The sequence below is a fragment of the Mastomys coucha genome, unplaced genomic scaffold (genome assembly GCF_008632895.1).
Source record: "Mastomys coucha isolate ucsf_1 unplaced genomic scaffold, UCSF_Mcou_1 pScaffold9, whole genome shotgun sequence".
Classification (NCBI taxonomy): Eukaryota; Metazoa; Chordata; class Mammalia; order Rodentia; family Muridae; genus Mastomys; species Mastomys coucha.
In genome coordinates this window covers 21,638,691-21,666,621 of record NW_022196915.1, presented here as the reverse complement: position 1 = coordinate 21,666,621, position 27,931 = coordinate 21,638,691, and the positions used below count along the sequence as shown (strand labels likewise).

Sequence of the window (27,931 nt, the reverse complement as noted above, 5' to 3'; positions counted from 1 at the left end):
TCTGGAGCCTGCACACACACAGAGAAAGAGAGAGAGACATAAAGACAGATAGACATAGACACAGACAGACACAGAGCTAGACACACACAGAGACAGAGATAGACAGACACAGAAACACACACACACACGCATGCATGCACGCACACACAAATAAATCTTTTTTTTAACAATATAGGCAACACTGTCCTGCCTGTGTGTCTGCTGTGCTATGCCTAGGATGGAGATACCTGTGGGCTCATGCTTCATGCCCAGCAAGGGGCTTTATTCCTCTAGAGAGAGGACTACAGGAAGGCAGGGGGATACTTTTCACATGAAAATTTTTTCAACACGAATATCATTTTGTACATTACTTACAAAATAACAAATTATTTTGAAGCACAAAATAAAAACAAAATAATCTCCCTTTGATTTCCCATCACCCTAAAAACACAAAGTACCCCTGACACCCCCACATTATCCTCCACACCTGATCAACTCTCTTCACTTCAGCAGGGTTCCCTCACACTTACTGTTTGGAGCACTAAAGCAGCTTTGTGATGCATTTCACATCCTCTGTCATAGATGGTGTCTAGCCTATGTTCTGCTTCCCTTCAGGTCTCCAAGCACCAGCCATCCATGGCCAATAGAGCTGGTATACACAGATAGGATGCTGAACTCAATGAGCAACTATATATCAGACATGCTGGCCTGACCAGGAACAGATCCCAGGACCTTTAGACCAGGCAATACATACATACATACATACATACATACATACATACATACATACATACATACATACATACACAAACAAATAACTTCCACAGAGGCAGAGCCTGATGCTGTACCATCCCCACCTGGAGTGAAGGGTTCTAATCTGTCCTAGCAAGGCTGTGATAGGTTTGCCTGAGAACATGCGAATCCAATTCCCCTCTTCACTGGCTTCAGAGGCAAGCAGGCACCACCATCCATGCTGTCTCACTACTGACATCTTTACCACTGTTTGTCCTGCTTTCCTAGACCTATGACCATGGGCATGCCCATTGCTCTCCCAGCCAGCACAGCCTTTTCGGCTGCAGCCACAGTTTTGTTTTTCTAAGCCTGCTGCTTCTTAACCTCACCATCTCTCAGCAATGTTGGAAGCACCTGACAGATCCTCTCTGGGTGTGTGCATTAAATAAACAAATGAAGAAGCAAAGAGAAACTATATCAATAACAGTTCTGAGTCAAAAGGCATGTGTCCAGGTTCCTGTGGCACTGCCAGCCCTTAGACAGTGAGGCTGGCTTCAGAGTCCCAGCCCTCTTACACAGACTACCGGCCACCAAGCCAGATTCATCATAGGGTAACTCCCAGCAAGGAAGAAGGTTCACAGAGGCTGGCAGAGGAGACACAATACTGCCTATGTAGAAATGGCCTCATCAAGATGGGCCCCTGACTTCTGGTTCTCAGGGGCCACATTACCCCTACCAATACCTCCACACAGGCACTTGAATAAAAAAAAAAAAAAAAAAAAAAAAAAGTCTGACTTGATATTGCTACACTGACTAGCCAACAACCTCCCCCCGAACCCCAGATCTACCTGTATTTCTCTCTGCCCAAAGCTGAGGTTACAGATGTGATGTGTACCACTGTGTTGGTTTTACATGGGTGCCAAGAATAAAACTCAAGTCCTCACATTAAAGCAGTCAGAACTTTGCAGACTGAGATTTGTTCCCAGCCCCTCACCCTGGCATTTTATACACAGCTTTCTCCTACCTAAGCAGACCCTGGTCCCCACTACAGTTCAGAATGCACTGCCTTCAGGGTAGAGGTGGGACACCAGACTCCAGGCCTTCTAGAACCGTCTGCTCTGGTTTGCACACCTACCTAAACCTCAGGCTGAGTGCTCAGGGCAGCCTAGGAGGAGCAAGAAAATGAGAATCAGTCTGTGACCTCGGGGATCTGTGCCACTGTCAAATCTATCATTTCATTTTAGCCTCGCAGGAACCCTCTGAGGTGGGCGTTTTTATTATCCTCACTATCGAAATGAGAAAATGAAAAATCAGACAGAGTCATCAGCCTGCCCAGGAAAAGCCAAGTCAGGGAGTAACGGAGTCCTTTGAGAGCAGCCACACTGATCATCCAAGTCTCAGGCCAAGGCACCATGGCCATCACACTGTGTTAGCCAGTGGTTTCGCCACTCATGGAAACCAGGGAAGGGGTGGGAGGAGTCTTCTCAGAGGTTGGGGGGAGGGGCGCTTGGAGTTCTTCTCTGCAGGAGATGGGAAGGGCAAGGTGCTTCCCTCAGACATCCCCAGATATGGTTAAAAGGCAGGTGCTATAGTTGTAACTGGAAATCTCAAGGAAAGAAGCAAATGCTTGGGTGGAGCAGAGCTCAGTGATAGATGATTTATCTATCACACACAAAGCTCTGTGTTTGATCTTCAGCACCACAAAGAAAGATGCACTTTGGAAAACTAAATGGGCAATGTACCAGGTCAAAAATACCAATTAATTCACTTATTCACCAATTATTTAATGAGCACCTACTAAGTTTCAACATCTGTACTAAATGGTGCAAATGCAGCATCATTCAACACTGAAAGATTAAAATCCTACCTGGTGGAGTTTGGTAGCAAGAATGATTTCCTCTACTCTAAGAGGATAACCAGAGTTGACAACATTTAATTGTAAGTTTCAAAAGAACTAATAGAGCTTTGAGGTTTGCAACACAAATAAATGATAAATGATACCATCATTTCTTTGGTAATATTCCAAGTAAAAAATATTCCAATTATTCTAATCTGATCATTTAAACATCATATACAGGTGTGTCAATGTCACATGTGCCCCCACAAATAAGTGCAATTGAGTGTCAACTTAAAAGAACAAATTATTTTTTAAATAAACTCTTTATCTGGAAGTTGCATTTTGGTTGGATATATTCAGATATTGAGAACAAAGTAAATCCATACAAATTCAATGGGAAAAAATTATGGGGGAAGGAAGGTCAAGTGGAAATACTGCCCTGAAGCTGAGGGAGTAGCATATGGATGTGGGTAGGGACTGCCCCAGGCAGAGGGCACAGGTAGCTATCACTCCTGGGGCAAGGCTGTGGCTAGCATAGCTGAGGAGTATCAAGGAGCTTCAGGGGAGCAGGTGAGTGGACAGGCAAGAAATGAGCCCTATATGATGGGGACAGAGAAGTTCAAGGGTCACAAAAGACCTTGAGATAAATAAGAAAGCATCTTAGGGTACCCCCAACCTCCCTGCCTCCATGGGAACTGATGAGCCTAAAGATACTCCAGAGACACTGTCAAGATCCAGTACAAGTGAGATCCAATGTGCCTCCACAATCCCTACTCAGCCACACCAGTGCTCTGTAGCAAGCAAGAGAAAGCTGCTTTCCAACTTTACCTCAGTCATATGCTGTCAGCTGGTATCATTTGCAAGAAGTGAAGAAAAGTCTCAAATCACAGGTTCTTGCCCCACTACTGGGCTAAAAGCTGAGCATCCTAGAACATGGTTTCATTTTCATTGTTGGTGGTGGTGGGTGTGGTTTGATGTGGTGTGGTGTGGTTTGATGTGGTGTGGTGTGGTTTGGTTTGGTTTGGTTTGGTTTGGTTTGGTTTGGTTTGGTTTGGCTTGGCTTGGCTTGGTTTGGTTTGGTTTGGTTTGGCTTGGCTTGGTTTGGTTTATCAAGACAGGGTTCCTTTATGTAGCCTTAGCTGTCCCAGAAGTAGCTATGTAGACCAGGCTGGCCTCAAAAGCAGAACTCTGCCTGCCACTGCCTAGCTTAAACTGCTAGGATTAAAGGCATGACCTACCACTACCCAGATTGTTTTCTATTTTTTCCCTTGAAACATGAGTATATAATCCAGGCGTCCTCAAGCAAGTAATGTAGCTGAAAGTGTCTGAATTCCTGATCCTCCTCTTCCATCTCACCAGGGCTTGGGTTACAGGTGCAATCAACACACCCAAGGTACCTGGCTCCTTGCTCTATGGCTTGTTATCCTGAATCAGGTCATGAAAAAACCTGGCAACAGTATAAGGTTTCTGAATGCACGTCATCCAAAAATCAAAACTCCAACATGTAAAGCATCAAAGGTGTTCCTACAGCACTCCCCTGGGGGTCACACAGTATTACTAATGGCTTAGTTCTGAACGCACAACACACATGCTTTGCACTGTGCATGCTGACATGCCATGTAATGTCAAAGAACACCACCTAAACCCCTCATCCCAGATTCAAGACTATTCCAGCTCATAGTTACAGTATCCTGACTGCACAAATGAAGTTTTTCTGCTCCTATAGAGATGTAATGGCTTAACTACAGAAAACCCAGACTTTCAACAGTCTTCTGCCATCTTTCCTTGGCATTCAAGAACTAAACTAGTATTTCTTTGGATTCCATGGTGTTGGGATGTTTGGTTTCTAAATTGACATTGAAGTTTCTGACTTGAGTTTCATTTTCAAAAATGTTAAATGAATTTTGGCTCGGGATTGGAATATGTTTTCTCGTTTTCTGAAATGTCCATAAACATGCTTTTTCTGTTATTACTACATGTATGTAAAATGGCTATGAAGGGACTGGGCCAGTATAAAATGAAAACACTTATGAACTCTGGAAAACATTGTAAATCTCCTATGTCCTGTGGTATCTAAAAGTCAGTCAGTATTTCTCCAGGTTACAATAAACAAGCATTCCCATCTCAGTATACAGATTTACCCTCATCTTTAATAAGTGGTAAAAAAAAAAGTTTCTATGTATAGAAGAGTTTTAAATATCTTTATAGCTTATTTTGCATAAATATTTGATTTGTAAGGTTGATTTTATATAGCTACATAAATTTCTCAGACAAAACGAGGTCATGAGTGGAAAATTTACAAAGCCCTGGCCTAGGGGTTCTCTGGGACCTACTACTCAGGTCATGAGAAGCAAGGTGTGGGTGGATACAACACACAGCACAGTGTGGACTTGAACATGGCTGAGCACCATGTCCCACGGGTGTCCTTCTAGCACTTACCAACACACCCTGCCCATGCTCCTTCTTGTGTGCAGGCCTGAGACCGGAGGTGGTTCTGGCAGGTGAGGGTGTCATCTAGATTCTATGTATGTCCTCTGAGGGGCACTACTGTGATTCCTGAGAAAATCAAAAGACCTGGACAAGGTCATGCTTGAGAGACTCCTTAAGGGCCTAGATAATGTAATGAACATGTGCAAGAGCCAGCACAGCCTCACGTCCCTATGTGTATCCATGTTTGCAGCAGGCATCTCCCCACACCCCCAGATGCACTCTGGAACATGATGTGAGAGTAAGGAAACTCCAGAGCTAATGAACTTTCATCTTCTGGCAAACACTACAATTAACGCACCCCAAAGTACAGCTGCTTTGTAATTAGATTGAAGAACAAAACACAAAACACTCATCCTGGTAAAGTTACTGTCAAAGTTCTTCTGTAGGTTTCCTAGCAATTAAACGCACTTGCTCATTTCTTCTGGAAAGAAAAAAAAATGTATTTATTACTTCAATTTAAACTAATGCTGTCATGATCAGGGGTGTTATTCATGAGATCTCTTGCCATTGCGCTTGAAGCCGCCAGTCTGTTCTGCCAGGGTTGGCACGGAGACGCTGCTGGCAAGAAGCACCCGTGAGAACAGCCTGGGTTCTCAGCATCCTCTTTCTTCCAGGGAGGGCATTAGGGATGAGGTGCAACAACTGTCAGTATGGCTGTCCAGCTAAGGTGTGGTGTTCCACAGAGCCACCGATGCACTGCTGTGACACTTCTGAAAACATGCAATTTGACCCCAGCTTACACTTTAGGTGAGAATACTGAGCCCCCTGTCTGTCATCCCAAGCACCAAGAACACTCCCAAGATACAGCTGCGTTCTAGGCTGCATAACAAGCCAATCTGGGAACAAAACAACTCCCTTGAAGTTTGGCAGGCCTCCTTTGGAAAGCCAGGATAGTAGGACCACAATACAGCTACAGATGACTCAGTTTCCTGAGTAGAGGGTCTCACTAAGTCCTCAGCATGCAAGAACACAAGGCAATATTTAAGCCACATGCAGACCATATCCAGTAGGGTGGTCATTTTATCCCCTTTGTACAAAGGAAGAGAGGTTGAGTGAATTGGCTGATGTCTAACAGCTATAAAGACCTGGGATTCAAGCCAGTAAGACTGCTCCAGAACCTGGACCCCTCTCTGATAACCTCAAGGACTATCTGCAGCCAGAGAGACAAAGAGGCAAGTCCTTTGCACCAAGGATGTCCTGGGAGCCCTGAGTCTGCCCCCACTACTGTGAAAGAAGAATGCTGCCCACTGCTGCCCACTGGTTCATACACATGGCTCATTGCCCTCACACAGGCCACTCACCATATGCCAGGCACTCTCCTGCCTGCTTTACCTTTTTGGCATAGAAACTACAATTATCTTCCACAGGAGCAGCAGCTAAGACTCAGAGAAGTCAGCATGAGCAGTGAGCAGAAGAGGCGAAGGGGTGGCCATCTGCATTCACTTTTATGTCCACATTTAATTTTTTGCACTACATACAAAATTCAAAAGATACAAGAAATCATTCTGTAAAATTACATGTCCCAAAAGACTAAAACAGCCTTCCTTCTGGCAGCCATGTGTGTCTGCTGAGGTGCATACACCCAAGGAGTTTGTGCTTGCAGAGTGACCCTCTGCCCACCATTTCTACCTTGCTACTGTCGAGTGACTGCCATCTTGAAATGGTTGTGTTCCTCTGAATGTACACATCATAGAATAGTTAGCCAGCTAGCTAAATATGGGCATTAAGATTATTGCCCCTTTCTGATGGTACAGATCACACCACAACAATGAAGACTCCTCCTTTGGTGTGCTGGCCCCAGATTTGCCTGAGGCAGGTGTCCAAGCTTGGTAAATCAGACCTGGCCACTCACGAGTCACAACCTGGCACAAGTTCACACGACTGTCTAAATGTTGCTTTCCTGGAATGGTCAGTACACACCCACTATGGAGAACTCCTGTGGAGTGCCGTGACAAAAGGTCCCTCCTGTCACTCGGCATGCAGCTAAGGAGCAGGAGCTGGGGTCACTGGGAAGTTCTGTTTGGACTCTGGGTCTGGGGTTTGTCCTCAGTTGGATTAGAGTTCCCACCCATCTTAGTGTTTTCCCTTTTGTTTACAACCAGTGAGTCTAAACCAGAAGTGGTAGAAGGGCCAGAGAACTCTGGTCCAAAGGCTGTCTCATCACCTTGTCAGTACTCCTGTCTGTAGTGCACAGGAAACCTAAAATCCAAGAGCAGCATCAGAGGCAGCAAGGTCTGGATCTGGGATGTCCCAGGATTTGCAGCTGGCCTGTGAGGCCTCTCCACCTGTCTTTCAAGCTTCATCCCTGGCCATGGCTTGCAATCCAGACAATCTGTAACCTAGACACACAGGCCCTCCTCTCCATTGCACCCCACTCCCAGCTTTCTCACTTGCTCTCCCCTCTATCTGAAACACTCTCCCAACTCATTCCAGAACCCACTGCCCTTTGCTTGCCTGACTTCCATGTGTCCTTTATGCACCTGCTTAAATATTACTTCCTCCAGGAAATACTCACTAGTCTCCCTGTGACAGACTGTACTGAATGGGCATGCACCTTTCTCATTTACCACCAAGGACTTGATAGGCCCTAGGTCCCAGCAATGCCTGGGAAGCAGTGCTGGATACAGCTGCAGGGAGAAGTGAGCACACAGCAACATCTAGATATGGCTCCAGCCAGGGACCCCCTGCAGGCAGATGCTAAGAAGACAGTATCTTCTCTCCAAGAAGAGAATGAGATTTCAGCAAGAAACTATCATTATGACATGGAGGTAAGGGAAGGCTTCTTAAATAAGACAGGCAAGAGAGCTGAGCATAAAAAAAGATGACTACATTTGACAACAGTACAATACAGACCTTCTGTTTCTGGAGACAAGCAACTGATGGAAGGTATTTGCCACACTTAACTCACCAAAGAAAAGGCTCAGCGTCAAAATTAACAGTTACAAGCAAGCATGTCATAGAAGAGAAAACAAAAATAGCCTGTGAAGATGTGAAAAGACTGTATACAGAAAATGTAAATTAGCATCAGAGTAATAGAACACTATGCAATAGAGTCCTCCAAGTACAGGCAACAGGAGACGTCCCTGAGCCTAGGGACTTAGAGACGCCTCATACATGGCAAGAGGCAGTGCAAACTGGAAGGAACACTTAGAGACAGACTCAGTAGATGTGAATAACATAAAACATGCATGGATCCAGCAGTTCCTCAGACCAGACCCTCAAAACTCTTCACAAACCATCAAGTGATACATATCAGCACTGCTTGTAATACCAAAAGCTGGAAATAACCCAAATACCCATTAATTATCAGATGGATAAATTAAATTAGATATACTGTGAGATAATAAAAATGATTAATATATCTGTATCAAACAGATGAAGCTCAGAAACCTAGTGGAGAATGAGAAAAGCAGCCACTGAAGTATCACTGCATATACACAAGGTTCACAAAGTGGCCAACCAAACAACGTGTTATAGGATCTAGAGCAGCCAAGTAAAGCCAGGGACTAACTGACTTAACACACAATCAAATAGCAGTTCAGTCCCCTTGCAAGGATAGAAAATGATCAGAGTTGAGGACATGGGATGCCTTCATATTTTTTAACTGATTATGGGTTCCAGAAATTCCTTTTATTGTTATTAGTAATTTGGTTGGACATATGCATTGCAATCATATACAACTTCTAATTTTTAAGGGGATGGTGAGATAGCTCAATCAGTAAAGTGCTCACTAGCTACACACACATAAGGAATTGAGTTCAATCCCTGGCGCTAGTGTAAAAATCCTCCAGAGGCAGAGATGGGAGGATCCTTGGGCTGACTAGTGGCCTGATCAGTAAGCCCTGTGTCCCAGTGAGAGACCTTGTCTCTAAAGAACAAGACTGATGGCTCCTGAGAAACATCTGAGGTTGACCTCAGGTCATGCATATGTATACAATGTGTGCATGTCAGTAATTTTAAATCAAGTATAGTGGTCACTAAAGCAGACACCTTAGGCTTTGCTTGAGCACAATCCCAGTTCCCAACCTCTCAGGCCTGCAAGCTAAAGCAGAGGCCATGGAGTCTACCTACCCTTGAGATAGTAGAAAAGAGACACTGGGCCCTGGGTTCTAATTCCAATTATAGGCAACAGGAGTCAAGTTACTCCACCCCCTGCTTTTCTTCATTTAAAATAAACACCAGTTAAAATGTTTGTCACATGGTACAGATTCCATGAATATTTATGAGTGAATCTGTCAATGATATCTGAAGATCCCACCACAACCAAAGACATATTCTCTGAGGAAAATTTTGGCTATAGCTACTAACACACCCATCCCCAAACATACACATACACATACACATGCATGTGCATGTATACACACACACACACATACATACACACACCAGCATTTGAAGCAGCAAGACAGAAAGTTGTATGCTCTAATTCATCCAAATGTTTGGTATTTTATGGATTTCCTACCCCAAATGTCAGTTTCTCTTCTATTTTTCCTTCTCCTGTCATAACAAGCATACAAGTGTTTTCCATGGAATTGTACCAAATGGCACCTCTCATATTTTGTAAACCAAATACATGCAAACTCCTCTCTCACCCAGTATTAGTCAGATTGCTGTCATCATAGTGAAATACCTGAGGCAATCGCCATGAAGAAGGGAAGTTTGTTGTGCCTCATAGTCGTGGACATTTATGTTCACACTCAGGAGGCCTTGGTGCTCTGGGCCTCAGAAAGTGCAACAGTTACAGTGAGATTACGTGACAGGGAAGACAGCTCAGATCAGGAGAGAGGAAACAGGCAACTGTAAAGGTAGGGTTCCCATAATCCCTTCAGTGACATGCCCCAGTGGCCTAAGGACTTCCCTCTAGGACCTACCTCTTACAGGTCCATAGGACCTCCCAACATCACACCTCTGGAGACCAAGTCTTTAACATGTGGACCTTCAGGACACATTCAACACCCAAATTATAGCATGCCTTTCTGTCATATTCTCTTAGGGCTTTCCTGCTCTGATCTCCCATGCAGTGCAAATGGTCAATCCTCCAGTCTACCAGGGGAAGACATCTCCTGAGATTAAAGGGAAACTGACAAGGTAATCCTCACCAGCCCCCCTCCCCCAAAAGAAGGGTCTATATGTGATGGTCACTAAAGGACAGCTGCTACTCTAAGGCATGCTGGGTCCATTCTGAGCCGCACTCCTGCTTCACCAATGGTTCTGACTGGCTGGGCACATAAGAAGGAATCCAAAGCCCACCAAGAACCAGGATGGTGCCTGGGCTGTGCATGGGTCTTAAAGCCCAAAGGCATCTAGCTCACTGAGATGTTTGCTTCAGTGGTTAAAATGTGGCATAAATGGAACAATATACATAAAGATACTTAGAGATCAGCATGGAAAAGTAACACTATCCCAAATCACTCCCATTTGACTTTGGGAGAAATAAAGAGTATTTACACTCAATTTGATTTTTAATTGGGCTCATCTGAAACTATATCATCATGGGTGTATTGGCAACATAAATCCACCTATGGCATGTGGAGACTTCACTGCCAGTGATGATGGGATCCACCACATGCCCACTCTGAGGGGTGACTGTGTTGTGGATTTTACCTGCCTTAGGAAGCCTAATGGGACTCATGAGGGGAAACAGGCTAGAATATACAAGAGGAGAATAATCAGGCCAAGCAACACTAGGGGTAGAGAAACTTTTATAGGCAAAAACTAGCCTCAAAGGTTGTCAAATTAAGAGGTTGGTGGCCAGGGTGTGCAAAAGCAGCAGGGTCCTACCCAGACTACAATTAAAGAGCCATGACCTCCAGAGCAACTGAAGCCAGATGGGTCAGCACCCTGGACAGCGACATTGGCAGGTGGCTCTGGTAGGCCATGCCCAAGTGGCATCACAATCAGCAAACACAGTTGGTGGCTTCCAATCCCTCCCTGTACCATGGACATCTCCCAGCATCCTAGGCACAGTTTTCCGTTGCTGAGCCTACATACAGCCTCAGCATCCTTCTCCACACAGCACCATCCATCCAGTGATTCATCTAGTAAAAGCCACTATTCACTCAGCATCTTAGTGGAACTAATGATAAAAGGCAAGCTGACCAAGGACTAAATTCAACTGCAGTAAAGGTAAAAGAGTATCATGTCAGAACAGAGAGGCACATTCTGGGGGTATTCCAGGTTCAGGCTTGGGGGGACTGAAGAAGATGGGCTGGGAGTGTTTCTGTGAGATGAATCACGATTTCTGTGAGATGGCTCCCTACCCCCATCCTAAAACAGAGGTCAGAGCACCCAGTACCCTCATCTTTCTCCACATCTCCCCTTTGTCTTCACCTGTGAACTTGTCATTCATATAACCAGACACAGTGCTAGACTTCAGTGACACACAGAAAAGCATACAGTCTGCTCTTCTGGGAATGACCACCTCTTCAGGAGTCCATTTTACATCAAGGATGCGCTCCCATGAGTGGCAGTCTAAGCCAAGTGGGCTGAGGGTGGATGAGCAGGTGAATAAGATTCAAACTTTGCTGGACAGGGGTTGGGGAAGACACCTTTCCTAGAACATTTGTCAGCTGGGTTACATGGGTGTGAGACGCATAATGAAAAGAAAAGGCAGGGTCTGGGCAAATGCCTCTAGGCATCGCTCAGTCCTCAGGAAGCACAGAAGGCCAGACAGTGAGCAGGCTACAGAGCTGCCACCTGCCTTCCTTGCAGCTGTGGCTCAAGAGCCCTTCAAGAGGAATGGTATGTGCAGGCCGGAGACAAGAGGATCAAAGGTACCTGAGAGGAGCCTAATGGAAATGGCCTGTGCACCCTACACCACAACATGCCCAATCCTGGTGGCACCCACATCTCCCACAGGGCTTGGCCTCGGCATCAACAGGAGGACCTTAAGGTTTGGTTCTCGGAGTAAGGCCTGGTGTCTCAAAGATGCCCTGTGGCACATCAGTGCTGCTATAAGGTCTCCAGCTCCTCTCATGGAACCTGAGGCTGAGCAAAGTGTTAGAAGGAAGGACAGTTCCTAGGTATGCCAGCAAGATCTCTGAAGCCTTGGGCTTCCCTTGCCCCAGCTGCCACCACGTTTTTATTTCAACAGTAACTGTTTGCTCTTTCAATTCTTCCTGGAAGGCTCCAGTTTATTTGTTCAAGCACCGAGGACAGCGTCCCAGACTTAGGCAAATGCAAACATATGCTGATTTCTTTTTCTTAGTTACATGCTTAGCAAACGTGTTATTTCACCGGGAGACAAAACTGGACTTCACAGGGTTGCACAGCTCCATCCTAAGCTCAGCTGAGTGGGTTTCCAAACCCCCTAAGAGCCCAGCATCCTGGAATAGGTGACTCAGGGGCTACAAAAGTGTAGCATAAAGATTCTTAGGAGAACCACTTTGGATCTTGGCTAGTGATCAGACAAATATGCATGCAAGAGAAATGCTGCAGAATGAATCCACTCCCATAGCAGACTGGACTGGACACATGCATGGAAACTGGTAAACTACAAAGGACCCAACACCCACAACAGACTGGAACTGAACACATTACACAGAAACTATGAAGGGCCTGCCGGCTGCACTGGGGTCAGATCCTGGTTGTGATGTTGTGATACAGCTAATCAAAGTGCTACCCTTAGGAAGCCTGGGTGGAGGGCACATGATATCCCTCTACATTATTTCTCATAATGGTATGTGATTATCAATGGTCTCCAAATAAAACCTTCCTGAACCACAAACCGTGGAAACCATTTTATCTCAGGACTTGATCTGGTCTACTTACAGAGAAGCTTTAAGAAAACATGAAGCTATTTCTCCAAAGCTGGCTTTTGTGGTTTCCTAACAAATAAATTATGCTTACTTCCACAGACGAGGTCTTCAAAGAAGCCATGCACAGCCATACATATCCTCAGGCCCACCGGCTACCAGACCCCTACTTCTGATCTTTACCTCAGCCTAAGACCCTGAAACAGGGCAGATCAAGGTGGATGTAAACAAAAACCCGAGGCTGGACCACCACCCAGCATGAAGGGTAACCTTCAGAGGAGAAGATGCCAAGACGACCCAGGCGGGCAGCCTCCACTTCTGCTTGTACGCAGCTCTTCAGATCCCTGCCAGCAGTTTATTAATATTTTATTGAAAATTCTAAGATGATTCAAACTTCAGCTGTCATGATAAGGTGATGTTGCTAGGCAACTTTAGTGACTATCTACAGATCTGTCTTTGCAGCTCTTCCCCAATTCACGAAGCTCAAGGTTGGGCCCTACCACCCTGAGGAAAACTCAGCCCAGACCACCAGCGTAGATCTATGCCCTGACAGTACTGGGTCCCATGGTTGAAGCTTCTGGTATTAGGCTCCAGCACCCAGCTGTCCCTAGACCCCAAGCCTCAGCCCCTCCTCCCCAGACTCACCATACTCGCTGTCATAGAACATGACGAACTTCTGCCAGCGCAGTTCTGTCACCAGCCTGAGCATGACATCATTGAGACGGACAGGTGGTCTCGAAGCCAGTGTGTAGGCCTCGCCGTCAGGGCTAGGGTTCAGGTGGCAGGCAGTACGTGGTGAACCCCCGGGGTTGCGCTGGACAAAGAGGTGTGGGATGTGCATGGCGTCTGTGAGGGACTGCAGGGCGTTGGCAGATGCACAGCCCGTGGATGTGACCAAGGCCAAAATTCCCTGGGTCATGAGGTCACAGGCTGGAAAGAAAGGAAAAAAGACAGGAAGAGATCAGCATGGGGCAATGCTGTACAGGATTCACCCCCACAGTTCCACCCAGCAGCTTATGCCTGTGGCCCTGAGATGCCTCGCCACACAGACCGAGAGCCAGTTCCAGCCAGGCCAGCAGCTCCTACAAACCTTGGTGGGTGAAACATCTCGGGCTCATTTAACAGAGGAGGAAAGAAAGGTCAGAAGGGGCCAGATCATTTGCTCCAGGCTAGTCAAAGAAGGGTGGTATAGAAGAGTTCCAGCCGAAATCTCCCTGATTCACCGAACAGAACTCTGAATTACATGATGTTTGCCACCTTGGGCCAGTAGCCAAAATGCTGGGGAGGAGCCAAAAACTCATGCTGGGGAATTTGTGTATTCCTTTTCATGGGCAAAGAATTCAATGTATGCTCTGCAATTGTCGTCTGATCTGGGCTGCTTGTGTCTGTAAGCTCTGGATGACATCGTGATGTCAGGAAGATATATACTTACCCCAGAGGACCCGGAATAAGGAAAGGTGGTGAGTGGGAGTCTCAGTCTCATGGCCAAATCCACTCGAGTTCTATCATGAGAATACTGGGTCAAAGCCCAGATGAAGTGCTTGGCTCCAGAAGCCCAGGATTGTTCAAAAGCCACTTGACAATCACAAAGAAAGATGCACCCGTAGCTCAGGCAGTTACCAAGGGCACAGAGGAGAAAGGAGACTGAGATGACAACAGCCCTTTCTGAGACTGACACACTCAGAAACCTGAACTTGAGAAGTCGCCCAGTAACTACAAGGGGTATATGCTACTGTTGGCCACAAGCTCATATACCTTTTAGGGCCATCAGGGAGGATGGAAAGATCCTGTTCCCAACACTCCATTATCCATGTACCAGTTTTCAAGTAAGCATGTCTTACGAATGCTTTGTGTGATGGGGGGAATGTGGGAAAGCAGATGTAGTCTCAAAACACAGCCTGTGGATGGCAGCGAGCCATCTGCTGCACACAACAGACTCTGAACAACTTTGATAATACAGTTCCTTCGTGAGGGCCCTAGAGTTTATGTAATACTTCAGACAGGGCTGAGAAGGAGGTGAAAAACAAGAGTGGTCACCCCAAGGAAAAGGAAGTGAGAAGGTAGAAAAGATGTAAGAGGGGCTGTCCCTACACTGGCTGGCACCAATGGCAGCTGCTCCCATCCAGAACTTTGACATAAACACTGGGGGACACTGTGGTGATAACTCAGGTCCCAGTTCCCAATGATTCTTCCACTTCCCATGCCAGGGCTTGAAGCTGGGTAAACAAAGGACATGAGGTCTCTCTCAGGGATCTCACAGCCACCCAAATGTTCTGCCCCTCCATCCTGGCTTCACAGAAAGCCAATCATTTAAACATTGTGTCTGTTTATAGACACCCAGTGACACTAGGCTCAGTGTGTAAAATCCTTACCACACAGTCATGAGGATCTCAGTTCTGATACCCAGCACCCATGTTAAAAACAAAAACAAACAAACATTCTTTAGTTGCCTGTAGCTCTTTGAGCTTCCTGACCCATACATGTTAGCATATCTATTGGTATAGTCCTTGTTCACTCATAAGTAGGCATCCATGTTGGTGAGACTTGATGAGTACAGCTTCTGACATTCATAGGAGCCACAGTCTCAATGCAAATTCCCTGTTCCCCTGGCTCTCACAGTCATTTCATCCCTCTTCCACAATGATTCTTGAGCCCGAGGTGCAGGGGTTATATTGAAGACCAATCAGTTGGAACTGGGCTCTAAAACTCCGTATTTTGCTTAGCTGTAGTTTTCTGTAATGGTCTCCATCTGTTGTTGCAACAACAACAACAACAACCCTGCAGGCAACTAAAGAAGACTGAGAAAGCCTTCCCCAGGGAAGAGCACAGCAATTGGTTATTCAATGCCAAATGGTCAGCCCTGAAATCATACAAATACAAGTAACATTACACAGACTGAGCAGGTTGTGTATTTAGGAACACACATATGTAACAATAATTAATGAAAAAGGAAGCCATGCATTTGAAATAGAGCAAAGAGGGGTATATGAGAGGGTTTTGAAGAAGGAAAGAGAGAGAAGAGACGATGTAATTATAATCTCAAAAAACCTAATTTTTTAAAAGCTGACATAGTGGTGCATACCCATAATCCTAGCACTATGCAGACAAAGATGGGGAATTCTCTGGCTTTCTGACCAGCTCCACTAGGTAAGTCAGAGAACCCCAGGTTCAGTGAGAGGTACTGTCTCAGTGATAGATGCCAACATAAGATGTTGACCTTTCTGCTTCTACATGCACTCAAACATGTGCATGTTACACACACACATATTGCCTACCTGAGGCAAGTTGTGAAGGCACATCATGCCTGCACCTTAAGCTCTTCATTCTACCTGTACATACTAGATTGCACCTCTCACCACCTGAACTCAACTTCATGCTCATTCTTGCTTCAGGACTGATTCAACCTCCCCAGGCTAGCCACAACCTTCATTCAAGATGCCCACAATTCTCTGCCATGGCACTGTGCACTACCTCAATCGATAACCACCTGGCTCTTTTAATGACCCCGGAGCTCAAGGAGTACACAGTGATCTCTGTCATACTCAATATGCACACACATGCACACATGCACATGCATGCACAATGGGCAAAGCATGACAGCTCCTAAAGATTTGTGCAAGGATACTGTGGGTCCTGACATTTTCATGCACTGTGTTCCTCACTGCTCTCTGGGCAACTATCCAGACCATGGAACAGAGTTAGATCCAAAAGCAAAAGAGGACACTCAGTGGTACCCAGGAAACACTGCAAACTATCTGAAAGATGCAAGTAGTGTATGGTTATGGAAACACTATACACGGAAAGGATACACAGCCTCTACAGCAGTGTACCCCACAACAATATAGGAAAGCACTTGTCATAGAAAGGTACATAAAACCCATGCAAAAATCTATGTATTTTACAATATCAATTAACTAAAACTCAATATGCATGAAAGAAAGACCAGAAGGAAAAAATGCAAAATGTTCAAAGTGAAAGCAATTTGTAAGTGCTTTTCTTTTTTTATTTTCCTATATTTTGCCAAAATTTCATGACATGAATAGGTAATTGCTTTAGAAAGTAAAAAGAATCCTCCAATAATGGATAAGCGGGGAAGCACAGAGGAAGAGGGACTGCTGTGTGAGAATGTTCTCTCTGAGCCAGGCTCTGATGAGGATGTGATATTTGTGAATTCATGCTGTTCTCATCATATCCACTTAGAAAACAAAGTTCTGCTTTTGCTTCCCAGATAATGAGATGTGAGGCCATACAAGCATCAAGTGACAGGGCTAGACTAAAGTGAGCTACCAGTTCATTCCCATACTGCCACAGACATGGTGAAAATGCTTCTGAGACATGGTCCAGTGGTAACAAAAACAAACAAACCAACCAAACCTCAAATCCTATGCTGGTTACAATGTTATAAAATATGCCTTCAAATAATGCAGGAAACACAAGTAGCTAAGGCACCATGATGGTAAATGGATTATTCTTTGGTTCATTGTGTCTTCAATACTAAGACCTTGCATTAGAATCATTTTAAGTATTTATTAATTATTTATTTATACTCTATCTGCATGTATGCCTGCAAGACATAAGAGGATATCAGATCCCATATGGAGATGGTTGTGAGTCACCATGTAGGTGCTGGGAATTGAACTCAAGACCTTTGGAAGAGCAGCCAGTGCTCTTAACTGCTGAGCCATCTCTCCAGCCCTGCAAAAGAATCTTAAACAATATTTTCAAATAAATTGAACAGTGCGGGGCCTAATGGTCCCAGAACTCCATTTCCCATACCCTTCCTACAAGCCACTGGTCACTCCTGGCTCATCACTCATCTGCCCAGCTCCTCTTAAGTCACCACCTGACTTCTATGGTAAGCCAGCTCCCTAGTCCATATATCCCAAGCTCCAAAGTCACAGAACTTTGAGCCTCAGTTTCCCCATCTGCACATACATGCCACCTGACACTGAGGTTTGCCTCCCGCCCTCCTGTATATTTCATGGATATATCTAACACACCAATAACATAATAAGCCTCTACCTCCGTACATCGGATTCTCCCAGGACACATATTCTATAATTTGGTAAGGGAAAGAGAAAGGAGGCTTTCCAGGATGCAGGCGATGTAGTTAGCTACATGTTTGGCATCAGAATCTCAAATGTAGGATTTAAACCAATAGAAATAGGGGACCTACATGACAGAGTAGAGCATGATTAAGATGCAGGGTCTGGGCAAAATTGCTCACCAGCAGCTATCTTACCAGAGCTTGGAAGAACATAGGAACCTCATAAGCTCAAGTCCCATTTCAACCACATGGTCAGCAGCCATGTGGCTATGGCCGTGTGCCCTTTCTGAGCCTTGCTGTTCTAGTCAATAGAGATGAGAGTCTCTACCAACTCAGAAGGTGGAATGCCTTCTCCACCCTGCACACAGAAAGGTGCCAAGCCCATATCAGTTTTCTTCCTCTTTCCAAGGGCCATCCTATCATTCCCCATCAAACCTATACCCAAGCCATGCCCAGAACCTTAAGAAGTATTTGTTATCAGTGGGTGTGGAGGCACATATGGGCAGTCCCATCACTTTGGAAGCTGAGGAAGAGAAATGTCATGAGTTCAAGGTCAGCATAGGCTACAGAGTGAGTGCTAGACCAGCCAAAGCTACACAGCAAAACCCTATCTCAGAAGCCCCCTTTTAAAAGTCACCTCTGCTTTGAGGAAGAGGGTAAAAACATCAGGGAAGCTGTTACAAAAGAGGAAGGGGACCTTACAGAAGGATGCACAAGATGGGAAAAGAGAGGTGGGAGAAACAAGAACATGCCATGATGAAATATAGGCTAATTTCAAAAGGCTTTTTTTTTATTATTACTTTAAAAAATGGCCTCCTCCTACAACGGGGACAGTAGCCCTTCATATGACCACCTGCCGTACCACAAGCACCCAGCTTCTGCTGCGGGGAGGATTATTAATGCTGGAAGTCTTTCCCAGGCGCTAATGGAGAGGCCCAATGTGAGTCAATTTTCAATCCACTGTGAATGGTCGGCTAATTGGGGCACTGTTGAAATGATGATTATTTGGAGGCTTCTAACATAAAAATAATAAGATCAAAATACATCAGATCAAAGCCAAATCAGCTATTAGCTTAATCAAGGTTGTGTGAGACAGGATGTTACACAATTCATATGGTGCTTATGCTGAGATGCTAAGCAGAGTCTGAGCCTGGGTCTGCTGTGCAGAGACCTACTATGGGGCCTGTTGGAGGAGCTGGCCCTCTCTGGGAGAGCTCTCTCTTCACCCCACCCCACCCCACCCCAAATCAAGTACAGATGACAGCATCCGTGTCACAGAGCTCAAGCCCCAGGATGGCAAGAGTGGTTCCTGCTGTCCTCTGTCTCCCTGTCTGCCCCTCCTCCCCACCGCCACCCTGCATATACCATGAGAGGTCCCCGCTTATGGTAAAATCTACTGCAAGGACACTGTGGGCCCAGTGATTTCCCTGCCTTTCTGTCTTTATGTGTAGGGTCTCTCATACTGCCTAACATGAAGTAGGAACTCCACAATGCAGATTTTCCAGCTTGGAGCTCAGCAGACTTCCACAGCTCTCGGGAGGATAACTTGCTCTTGATATTGCTCTTTTCTTCCAATATCATCTGGCCATAAAGCTGATTTCTCTCTTCATCATCATGCAGGTCTGATAGATTGATAAGTGCTCCCTGAGCACAACTCATCGGCAGGGGAAGAAAGAAGTAGAGACGAATTGTAATGAACAGTAGTTCCAGTTCCCTGCCTGGGAACACAGGGTCTCCACAGAGGTCTCTAAGCCAGTCAGTCAGTAGCTCTAGATTCCCAGAAAATAGAAGGAAAGAGGCTGCTTGAGCTCAGAGTTAAACACTAACACAATTAGCCCTCAATCCACAATCACACCCCCACCAGCCTCCCCTGAGGAGAATTCTACAGCTGAGTGTCTGGTAGGACATGACAGGTGTGGTTCAGGCTACTTCACAGAACAAACTTTCAGTACTATTCACCCTAGGTCCTGTGGCCAGGACTATACAACTGAAGAAATTAGAACCAGGCCACCAGATCTTTCTATAGTCAGTGAGGGGGAGATACAAAGAAACAAGGTCCGAGATTCTCAGCTGACTTCTATCCAACCCTTGCTTGAATAGAAATACCTGTAGCAAGCAGCAAGCTTGGCACTCCCTGGAGAGGAGAAGACAAGCAGGAATGAGATCTGTCCCCCCTGAGAGAATTCCACAGTTCCGAGAGTGCTGGGTACCTGCCTGCAGGTGAGTGTTGGAAGAGAGCAGCCTTTCAGGTATAGAAGCCATTCTGGGCAAGGACATTCTTATGCAGCCCTCTGGCTTTGCTTAGGAAACTCCAAGGCCACGGGCAGATGAAGCAATGCTCCAGGAGCTTCTTCTGGAGGAGATTGATCAGTCTGGTCTGTTTCACCCAGTAGTGATGCTGGCCATTAGCATCCTTATCCTGTCCTCATACAGATACTCTGAATGTCTCAAGGCTAGGCATAGCCAGCCACTCACGCTCCCCCTGATAAACCAGACCTGATCTCTGAATAGGCCTAACCTGCCCTTTCAGCCCCTGCTCCTCTTAGTCGCAAGCCTCCTGCCCAGCAGCCAGGCATTAACTAGCTTCTGGGTTCCATGCTAAGGGGCAGCTGAATGTCTCCAGAAGGACCAGGCAAGAAAGGACCTCCACCTGGAACAGGGGCAGCCTCACATAGGTTCTTCAGTTCAGCCCTGCTTTGCTAGGCTCAGCTGGTCTCTGCAGGTGGCAGATGCCAGAAGCAGGCAGGGAGCAAACCCAGGTCAGCCCTGCCCATCTGAGAGCAAGGGCATCCACAGGGAGTCCAGCACCTCTGCCTCTCCCACCATTGCCACAAGCAGTGGCCAAGCTCTCTGGGCAGCTCATGTCCTCTCTCCCTAGCCACCTCTGCTACCTGAACCCTGCCCTTCCTCCTTTCAGCTGGCACTGGCTTTATGAATATTTGAATTCTAATGGCTAATGCTTTAAATTAAGGTAGCATTTATAAATACTTGATAGCCCATGAATAATTGACAAAATTTAGTATTGTCATAACTCATGGTAAATTATTGATCTATGGAGAATAAATATTTTTCATCTTTTATTAAGACATGTAAAGGGTAAACAAAACCACAGGCTGGGAAGACTTTGAAGGCAGGGCTATAGAAGGCTTGCACTGGATCTATGGTATGGCCCTGGAGCACAGGCTCTCCCCCAGTGCTCCCAGAGGGACAAGAAGCCCCCTCCCTTGCCACTTACTGCCTTCTTCACCCCCCTCCCAACCCCATCTCCTGGAACCTCCCAAGCTCCAACTAATGACCTTGTTCCACTCTACAGAGATAAACTAGAGGGATCACCACAAGGTAATCAACCCCCTGCCTTTGGGTTTTCACACCCACCAGCCTTCTTAGCAAGAGCTGAGGAGGGAAGCTCCCAAGGCCAGTCCTGCAGATGCCTGCCTCTCTGCCTTCTCCCACAGCCAGAGTCTACACCTAAGGACTATTGAACCATTCGGTCTCCTTGCACATTTACCTATGAGCATCATACCTAGCCCTATGAAAGCTTCCATAGTTACTGTTCTGGTTCAGAACCCTCCCCTGAGTTTCTAACTCCAAACCAGTCCTGACCTGATTGAAACCTTGACAATACAACCTCTCCACGGGTGCGAAGAATGGTCATCCACTTCAGGAGAGGCGTCCCCAGCCACACATTTTTGACCTTCCAGGTCCCACTACACCAAGCCTTCAGCAATTCCTCCATGGCAGTCTCCAGAGCAGTGTACAACTCTGTACCAGGTGCCTCCATGTACCCAAGGAGGCAGCACTCTTGCAAAGAAACCTGGGAATCCAGCTCTTAGAGCTCTTGGATATCCCTGAAGACTCCCAAGAAATATGTAGTGTTCCTGCCTACATAATCTACATAACCTTCTCCCATTGCTCCATGGGTAACTAGTCTTCCCAGAGAACTTTTTGCAATGCCCAGTCTTCCTCCAATGCAATTCACTTCAAGCCATCGGCGAAGATTTACCACAGTGGAGTGTGTGGTCACTGTCCCAATCTCCTGCCCTTGCTACTGCACTGTGTGGAGAAGTCCCTGTCAGCTCAGCCCTTCAGACCCTGGCCAGGGCCCATGCTGCAGAGCGGGCAGCAACCTATTTAATACAACCCCCACTAAAGCAGGAGCAGCAGCGGGGGCGGGGGGAGAGGCTGCTAGATTTCACAGGCAAACCCCAGAACTTTCCAGCTCACCAAGCCTCCTAATACTCGTGGCATTCAAAGGAAAAGGCACAGCCTACCCATCCGGCGACTGGGAACTCTTAACACCAATCTGTGTGCCACTCTTAAAAACAGTGTGCCAGTGAGGGGTTAAGGGGACAAGAGAACAGTAACAAAGACAGCAAACTGAAGCTCAGGCTGGCTGAGAGGTGGTAGGAGCAGAGAGTCCCACAGGAAGATGGACCGTAGCCAGGGCAGGTGAGCAGCAAGCCACAGAGGGCTGCCTGGAGCCAACCAGGAGGGTGGGGAAGAGTTGGCAGTGCCGTGGGCTCTCTGGAGCCTCATCCCTCTGCCAATTAATGAATCAAAACCGATTCCCTGCTCCCGCGGGCTGGAAAGGCAGGGAACACTGGGTGGGAACGTGCCGGCTTATTTATAACTCTCCAGCTCCTCGTTAATGACTTTTACTGCTCCGCCAATGGAACACCAAGCTCTCAGCTGGGATTCACACAGAAGCCTGCTCTGGGGAAGTTATATCAGGACAGGATGAGTCCCTGGCATGCCTGCATAGCACATTCTTGTTCTGGAGAACCTCGAAAGCTCAAGGCCTAGAGCAGCACTCTTAGCACTCAAACACAAGGGTTCCCCAGGACTCCTCTGCAGATTCTCAGAGAGGTCACCTCATCTACCTGCTCCAAACTTCTGTCTCCTCAACTCAGTGAATAAGGGATATTGATATATCTTTCAGGTCTCTGTTTTCCATCCCATTCTACAGACTCAAGTTCAGCACCCACTATGGTCCACCATAGCCATGACCTCACTGCCTAGGAATCAAAGCATTCACCAGCACCCTCAATCCACACACCAGAAGACATCAGTTTTCCAAACTTCCCATGCCCTGTGCTCTCATCCTGTGGCATTCAACACTTACACTAACATGAAAGTTTGCACCTGCTGGTTGCCTTTCCTGCAGTATCTTTCCTCCTCCCCTCTGCCTTGGAAGCCCCCATATATCCCTCAAACCCCTTCCAAATCCGTCTTCCCCTGTGAAGCTGTTTGATTCCTCCCACTATGTAAACTCAACCATTCCTTTTCCTGCAGCCTGCAGAATACTTCGTCTTTGCACTTATACTGAGTTATATATTATTATACTATCTCATGCCTGATCTTTAAGGTCCCAAGAAGGGAAACTGAAGCAAATGGCTTTCTAGACCTTCAGACTCAGAGCCCGATGCAGATGTTCATGGGACACTCGATGGAAGAACATGTATGCAGAAGCACAAGTGTGTGCATTCTAATCAATTGACAAATCAGGATTTCAAGGTAAAGTAGTCCAGAGAACATAGTGTGGCAGAAAATCAAGCCTTGTCCAAGAGCAGGGCTGGCTGTGAGCAACATAGTGAAAGGATGGATCCTGGGCTCTCCTGCATCCAGACCAGAATATTTTTCTGCATAGATGAGGCAACTGGCCCTCCACAACTTAGTCTAATTAGGAACAACAGAGCTGTCCTAGAGCTGTCAAAGGAAGGGATGGACAAGCAGCTCAAACTGAGGACAGCTGGATCCATAGGTCCCAAAGGTAGGACAACTTGGAGCCATAAAACAATACTGAAGAACTGACTCAGAAGGGACAGGTAGAACCTGGGCAGCACAGGTACTTCAGGGACTCAGGTCTGGGGACATGGGCTAAGGAATGAAGGAATCCAGAATGACAGGAGGTCACCCCTGTGTGGCCACATACAAGCAGGCTAGACAAGGAACCCCAGAGTAATAAACAAAGGAAAATGTTACAGTTTCTGATGGTAGAGGAGAAGGGCAATCCCTGCCATAAGAGGCAGCAGGTACAGGCCCACACTGATCATGGAAGTCCACGCCTGCCTGGGAAGTAGGTCCTCCACTCCATTCTAGATAGGAGGATCCAGAGCAGGCAGCCAAGCTGAGTGCATTATGAAAACCCACAGGGGAGCCAGAGTTAAATTTCCAAGCTGTCCGATTTATTTTTCAGGAGACAGAAGAAACGGGGCAACTGATAGAGACTAAAGCCATGTGCAGTACATGGGAAATGTGCCCAACAGGACTGCTGTCTGCCATTAGTGTATATCCTCCTCAGAGTTTGTCCAGAGACACAGCAACGTAGGGAGGGGCATTAAGGACTTGGGGCTAACTTCATTCAGTGTATATAGGAGACCGCTTCACATCACTACAGTGACAATTCTGGTCATTGATATGGATTGCTCTCCTGCTCCAGATGCTTGGTCCTCTGCTGGGAGGCTGTAAAGAGATGGGCTCCCCTGAAGGAAGTTAAGTTGCTGGAGGCAGAGTCTTATCTCACTCTGTCTCCTGACAACCACTGAGTGAAAAATCTCCTCAACCACATGCTCCTGCTACCATGATCCTCTATTTAAGCACATGGAACCAAACACCCATGGATGAAGCCTGTGAATCTATGAGCAAAATAAAACTTTCCTCCATGATGTTGTTTTGTCAAGTCATTTGGACACAGGTGTAACTAACACAGCAATTAAGTTTATAGAAAGAAAAGGTGTCATCTAGCTCTCCATTTTGCAGGTTCTGGGGAATTACTTGACTGTCTGATGCTTTGGGCCTCTGGTAAGGGCCAGATTGCCAAGCAGGAATTGGGGAGCAGATGAGACCAGCTACTTGCACCCTCACATTCTAAAAACAGGTTTCCAGTGACCTAAGACACCCCATAGGCTACATATCTTCTAGGTCCCCAGAACCTCCCAATAGTACCACCCTGAGGTCCAAGCACTTGCACACAGGCCTTAGGGGGACTATCTGAAATCAAAGCTCTATTGTGGTAGAGGTAAGTGAGGCTACAAACACCTCTAGAATCACCTGATTAAAAAATCCTAAGTCTCTTGAGCAGGCAGATACTCACAATCTAGCTATACTCAAATGAAGAGCAGGATGGATCTCTGTGCCTGTGGATATGGAACTCCCAGAAGCCACACCTCTCCTGCAATTATTGCCCACCACAGTCCCTGGCTAGCTCAGGGAAGACCTGCCCTACAAGCTCTTCTCCTGGTAACAGCTGGCAACAGCCTGGTCGCCTAGCAACAGACTGTTCAGAGGTCCCTGGACACTAGGCCTGAGGAACCAGAGGCAAGCTTAAACATCCACAGCCAGCCAGATCCCTTCACCCTGTCCCTTCAGCCTGCTCCCTCCCTCCCTCTGAGTCTCTGAGACCACTTCCTTGACCACCTGTCCTCTGGGATTGCCTGAAAGGCAAGACCACCTGAACATGTAGCCTCAGTCCTGGCCCAAGTATTTCATTTTAGATCCCAGTGGTTCTCACAGATGTGAAACTGCTACTTATTGAGGTTGCTACTGCCCTCTCCCACCTCAGCCTATACTTGATGTCTGAATCTCTACAGCTATCCCCTATTCTCCATACCAACACTTCGAGATCTTCTGCTTCTTCTCCCTGTGTATGACACATGAGTGGTAGAAGCCTTGAAATGTTATTACTTTACCACTGGTACTCACACCTTCTCTCCCATGTCAGGCCAACTGCCAGATCCCTGGCTCCTGCCTCCATCCATAGTGGAAAAGCTGACCTAGGGCACCTTCCCACTGGGCCCACTGTGCTCCTTCTAAGAAAGGCTGGGTAGTTCCAATCCTGCCAGCTTTCCTGGCCCCAACTCTGACTCTAAGATTTGCTACTGATTCCTTCTCTTGGCCATCTCTTGGCCATCAGACTTCCTTTTTTTTTTTTTTTTTTCTTTTTTTTTTGGTTTGGTTTTTCGAGACAGGGTTTCTATCAGATTTCTAAGAGCAACTTCCTGGTTCCTGCATGCCATGTGGGAAGCTGGAGGTTCTGCTGGGGCAGATCCCTGTGGCTTTCTATGATGGCTGCTCCGTGACCAGAAGTTCACATCAGTGTGCCCTTCTAGGTTTCACCCCAGGGCTTAGTCCTCTCATCCTCCCCCAAGACCATGTGAAGTGCCTCCTACTTCTCAAGGCCTCCAACCATCCTCTCCTCTCTGCTTTATAGATAATACATTCAGAGTCCATATTTGTTCATGGATCTGTGCCACTTCCTGGGCTGAGCTACCAAAGGACATCCCTGTCTGTAGCACCTTGTACAGCAGGACGATGCTAGGCTCTGATACACCAGCCATCATGAGAACAACCAGAGATGACTACAGTTAGCAAGTAGACCTAGGGTGATGAAGGTCACCACCCTGTGCGCCTGTCTCCAGGACGAGCATCCAGAAATATACCCTCACACCTTGTTCCCTCCTAAACATGCTGACTGTGAGTGGCTGTGTCCTCTATTCTGTGGCCTGTCACCTGATAGGGCCACGCCTGGCACACTAGCTAGCAGACATCACAGTGGACAGAGAGAGTTTACGTTCTTCTCAAACATGTGGTGGTATACCTACATTCCCAGTACTAGGCTCTACCCAGCTAGGGTGGCCCAAGCCCATCCTCCACCTTTCTGTGGGAACTGTGATCAGGCCCCCTAAATGTGAGCCTTAAGCTCAATGCTGCTAACTTCGTGGTACTCCTTAAGTAAGACAGAGGAGCAACAGTTCCCTCTTAGGGGACCATTAAGACTTAGCCCCTCCCCCTTGCCAGCCTGTTGCTCCTCTTCTCTTGGCTGCCATCAAGTCCCCACATCCCATGTACCTTGCAGTCAAGGGAAGTGACTAGCAAAGGGAACCCCATATTGCCTTCACCCTTCTCAGTGGTGCTCCCCTCAGCACATCACCTGTGAGAGTGAAAACAGGAGGGAAGGGAGCTGGGAGTGAAGCAAGAAGCTGTGCCCAGCACTCCAAGTCATCTTACCTAGACAGGTCCAAAGCCAAAGCCCTGACTCTGAGGCCGGTGAGCAGATGCTGGATGGGTTGCTGAGAAGTCTCTTACACACTAGCTCCATCCACCAGCCAGGGACAGCTTTGGCAGGACAAAAATAGAAATCTGTCCACCCCAGCACTGCACTAAGTAGCCCTTAGCCCAGGTTGGTCCCTCTGCTAGTCTGAACCTTATGCTTAAAATCCTGTATTGTAAAAAGGGATCGAGGGTGGTCCATCTAACCCAGGTACCATACAGCAGTCCTAAGAAGACAGCCTAGGCCACAAAATATGTCTTGTGTAAATTCTAAAATATTTCCCCCTTGGGAAGTGTCCATTGTACATTTAGTCTTTCAGTTGCCAAGCGCTGGTGCAAAGGGCATCTGGGAACACAACAGGAAGGTGGCAGGCTGCTGCACAACCTCTGATGGTTGAACCATAAAGAATGACACTGGAACCTCCCCCTTATAAACAGCTGGCGGCAAGAATCCAGTCCTGCTGTCACACTACCTGCACTCAGAGTTTTTGTCTCATGCTGCAAATGGCTCTTTCTGAGCCACCTCTCAATGCCTAACCTCAGCATGGGCTACATTAGGGTAGAAAATCATATGAGTTAATTGAATGTCTCAGCAGTGTCCGTGTGGCCACCTTACCCAAAGTGCAGAGAGTGAGCCATAGTCTCCAAGGAGAGCACCCCAGGCGTGTTTAAAAGCAAGAGAGAAAGACCAAAAGCAGCCTAAGCCAGGCCTGGACCAGTGGTCAGCAAGACGGCATGTCCACAGCCTTCCTATGCTCATCATGGCTGCTTCTAAGCAGGTACCCAGGTGCTTCAGTGAAGGTGAAGGGTGAGTGCCTGATGCCTCACCTACAGCTCCAGTCTTACCTCCAGGCAGTTCAATATTCCACCTGCCTTCATGGCAACTCAGTCTCAGAAAACAGAGCTAGTCCTCTGCTAGAAATGGGGTACACTTGCTACAACATCGAGACTGTCTGAGAAGAAGACCTTCAGAAGCAAGGGTCTCTCTCATGTTGGAAAAGAGGTGATGAGTTACTGGCCAAATCCCATAACCAGCTTCCCTGG

At 46.8% G+C, this 27,931-nt stretch overlaps 1 protein-coding gene across 2 annotated transcripts in view; it reads right to left on the bottom strand.

The window, feature by feature from the left end:
- Grid1 (glutamate ionotropic receptor delta type subunit 1) overlaps window positions 1-27,931 on the bottom strand; it is a 719,786-nt gene that overhangs the window by 576,982 nt on the left and 114,873 nt on the right. For both annotated transcript variants that reach the window (XM_031363059.1, XM_031363060.1), the window contains exon 3: window positions 13,438-13,722. In XM_031363059.1, coding sequence (XP_031218919.1) covers window positions 13,438-13,722 — 285 coding nt within the window. The remainder of the gene's footprint in view (window positions 1-13,437; window positions 13,723-27,931) is intronic.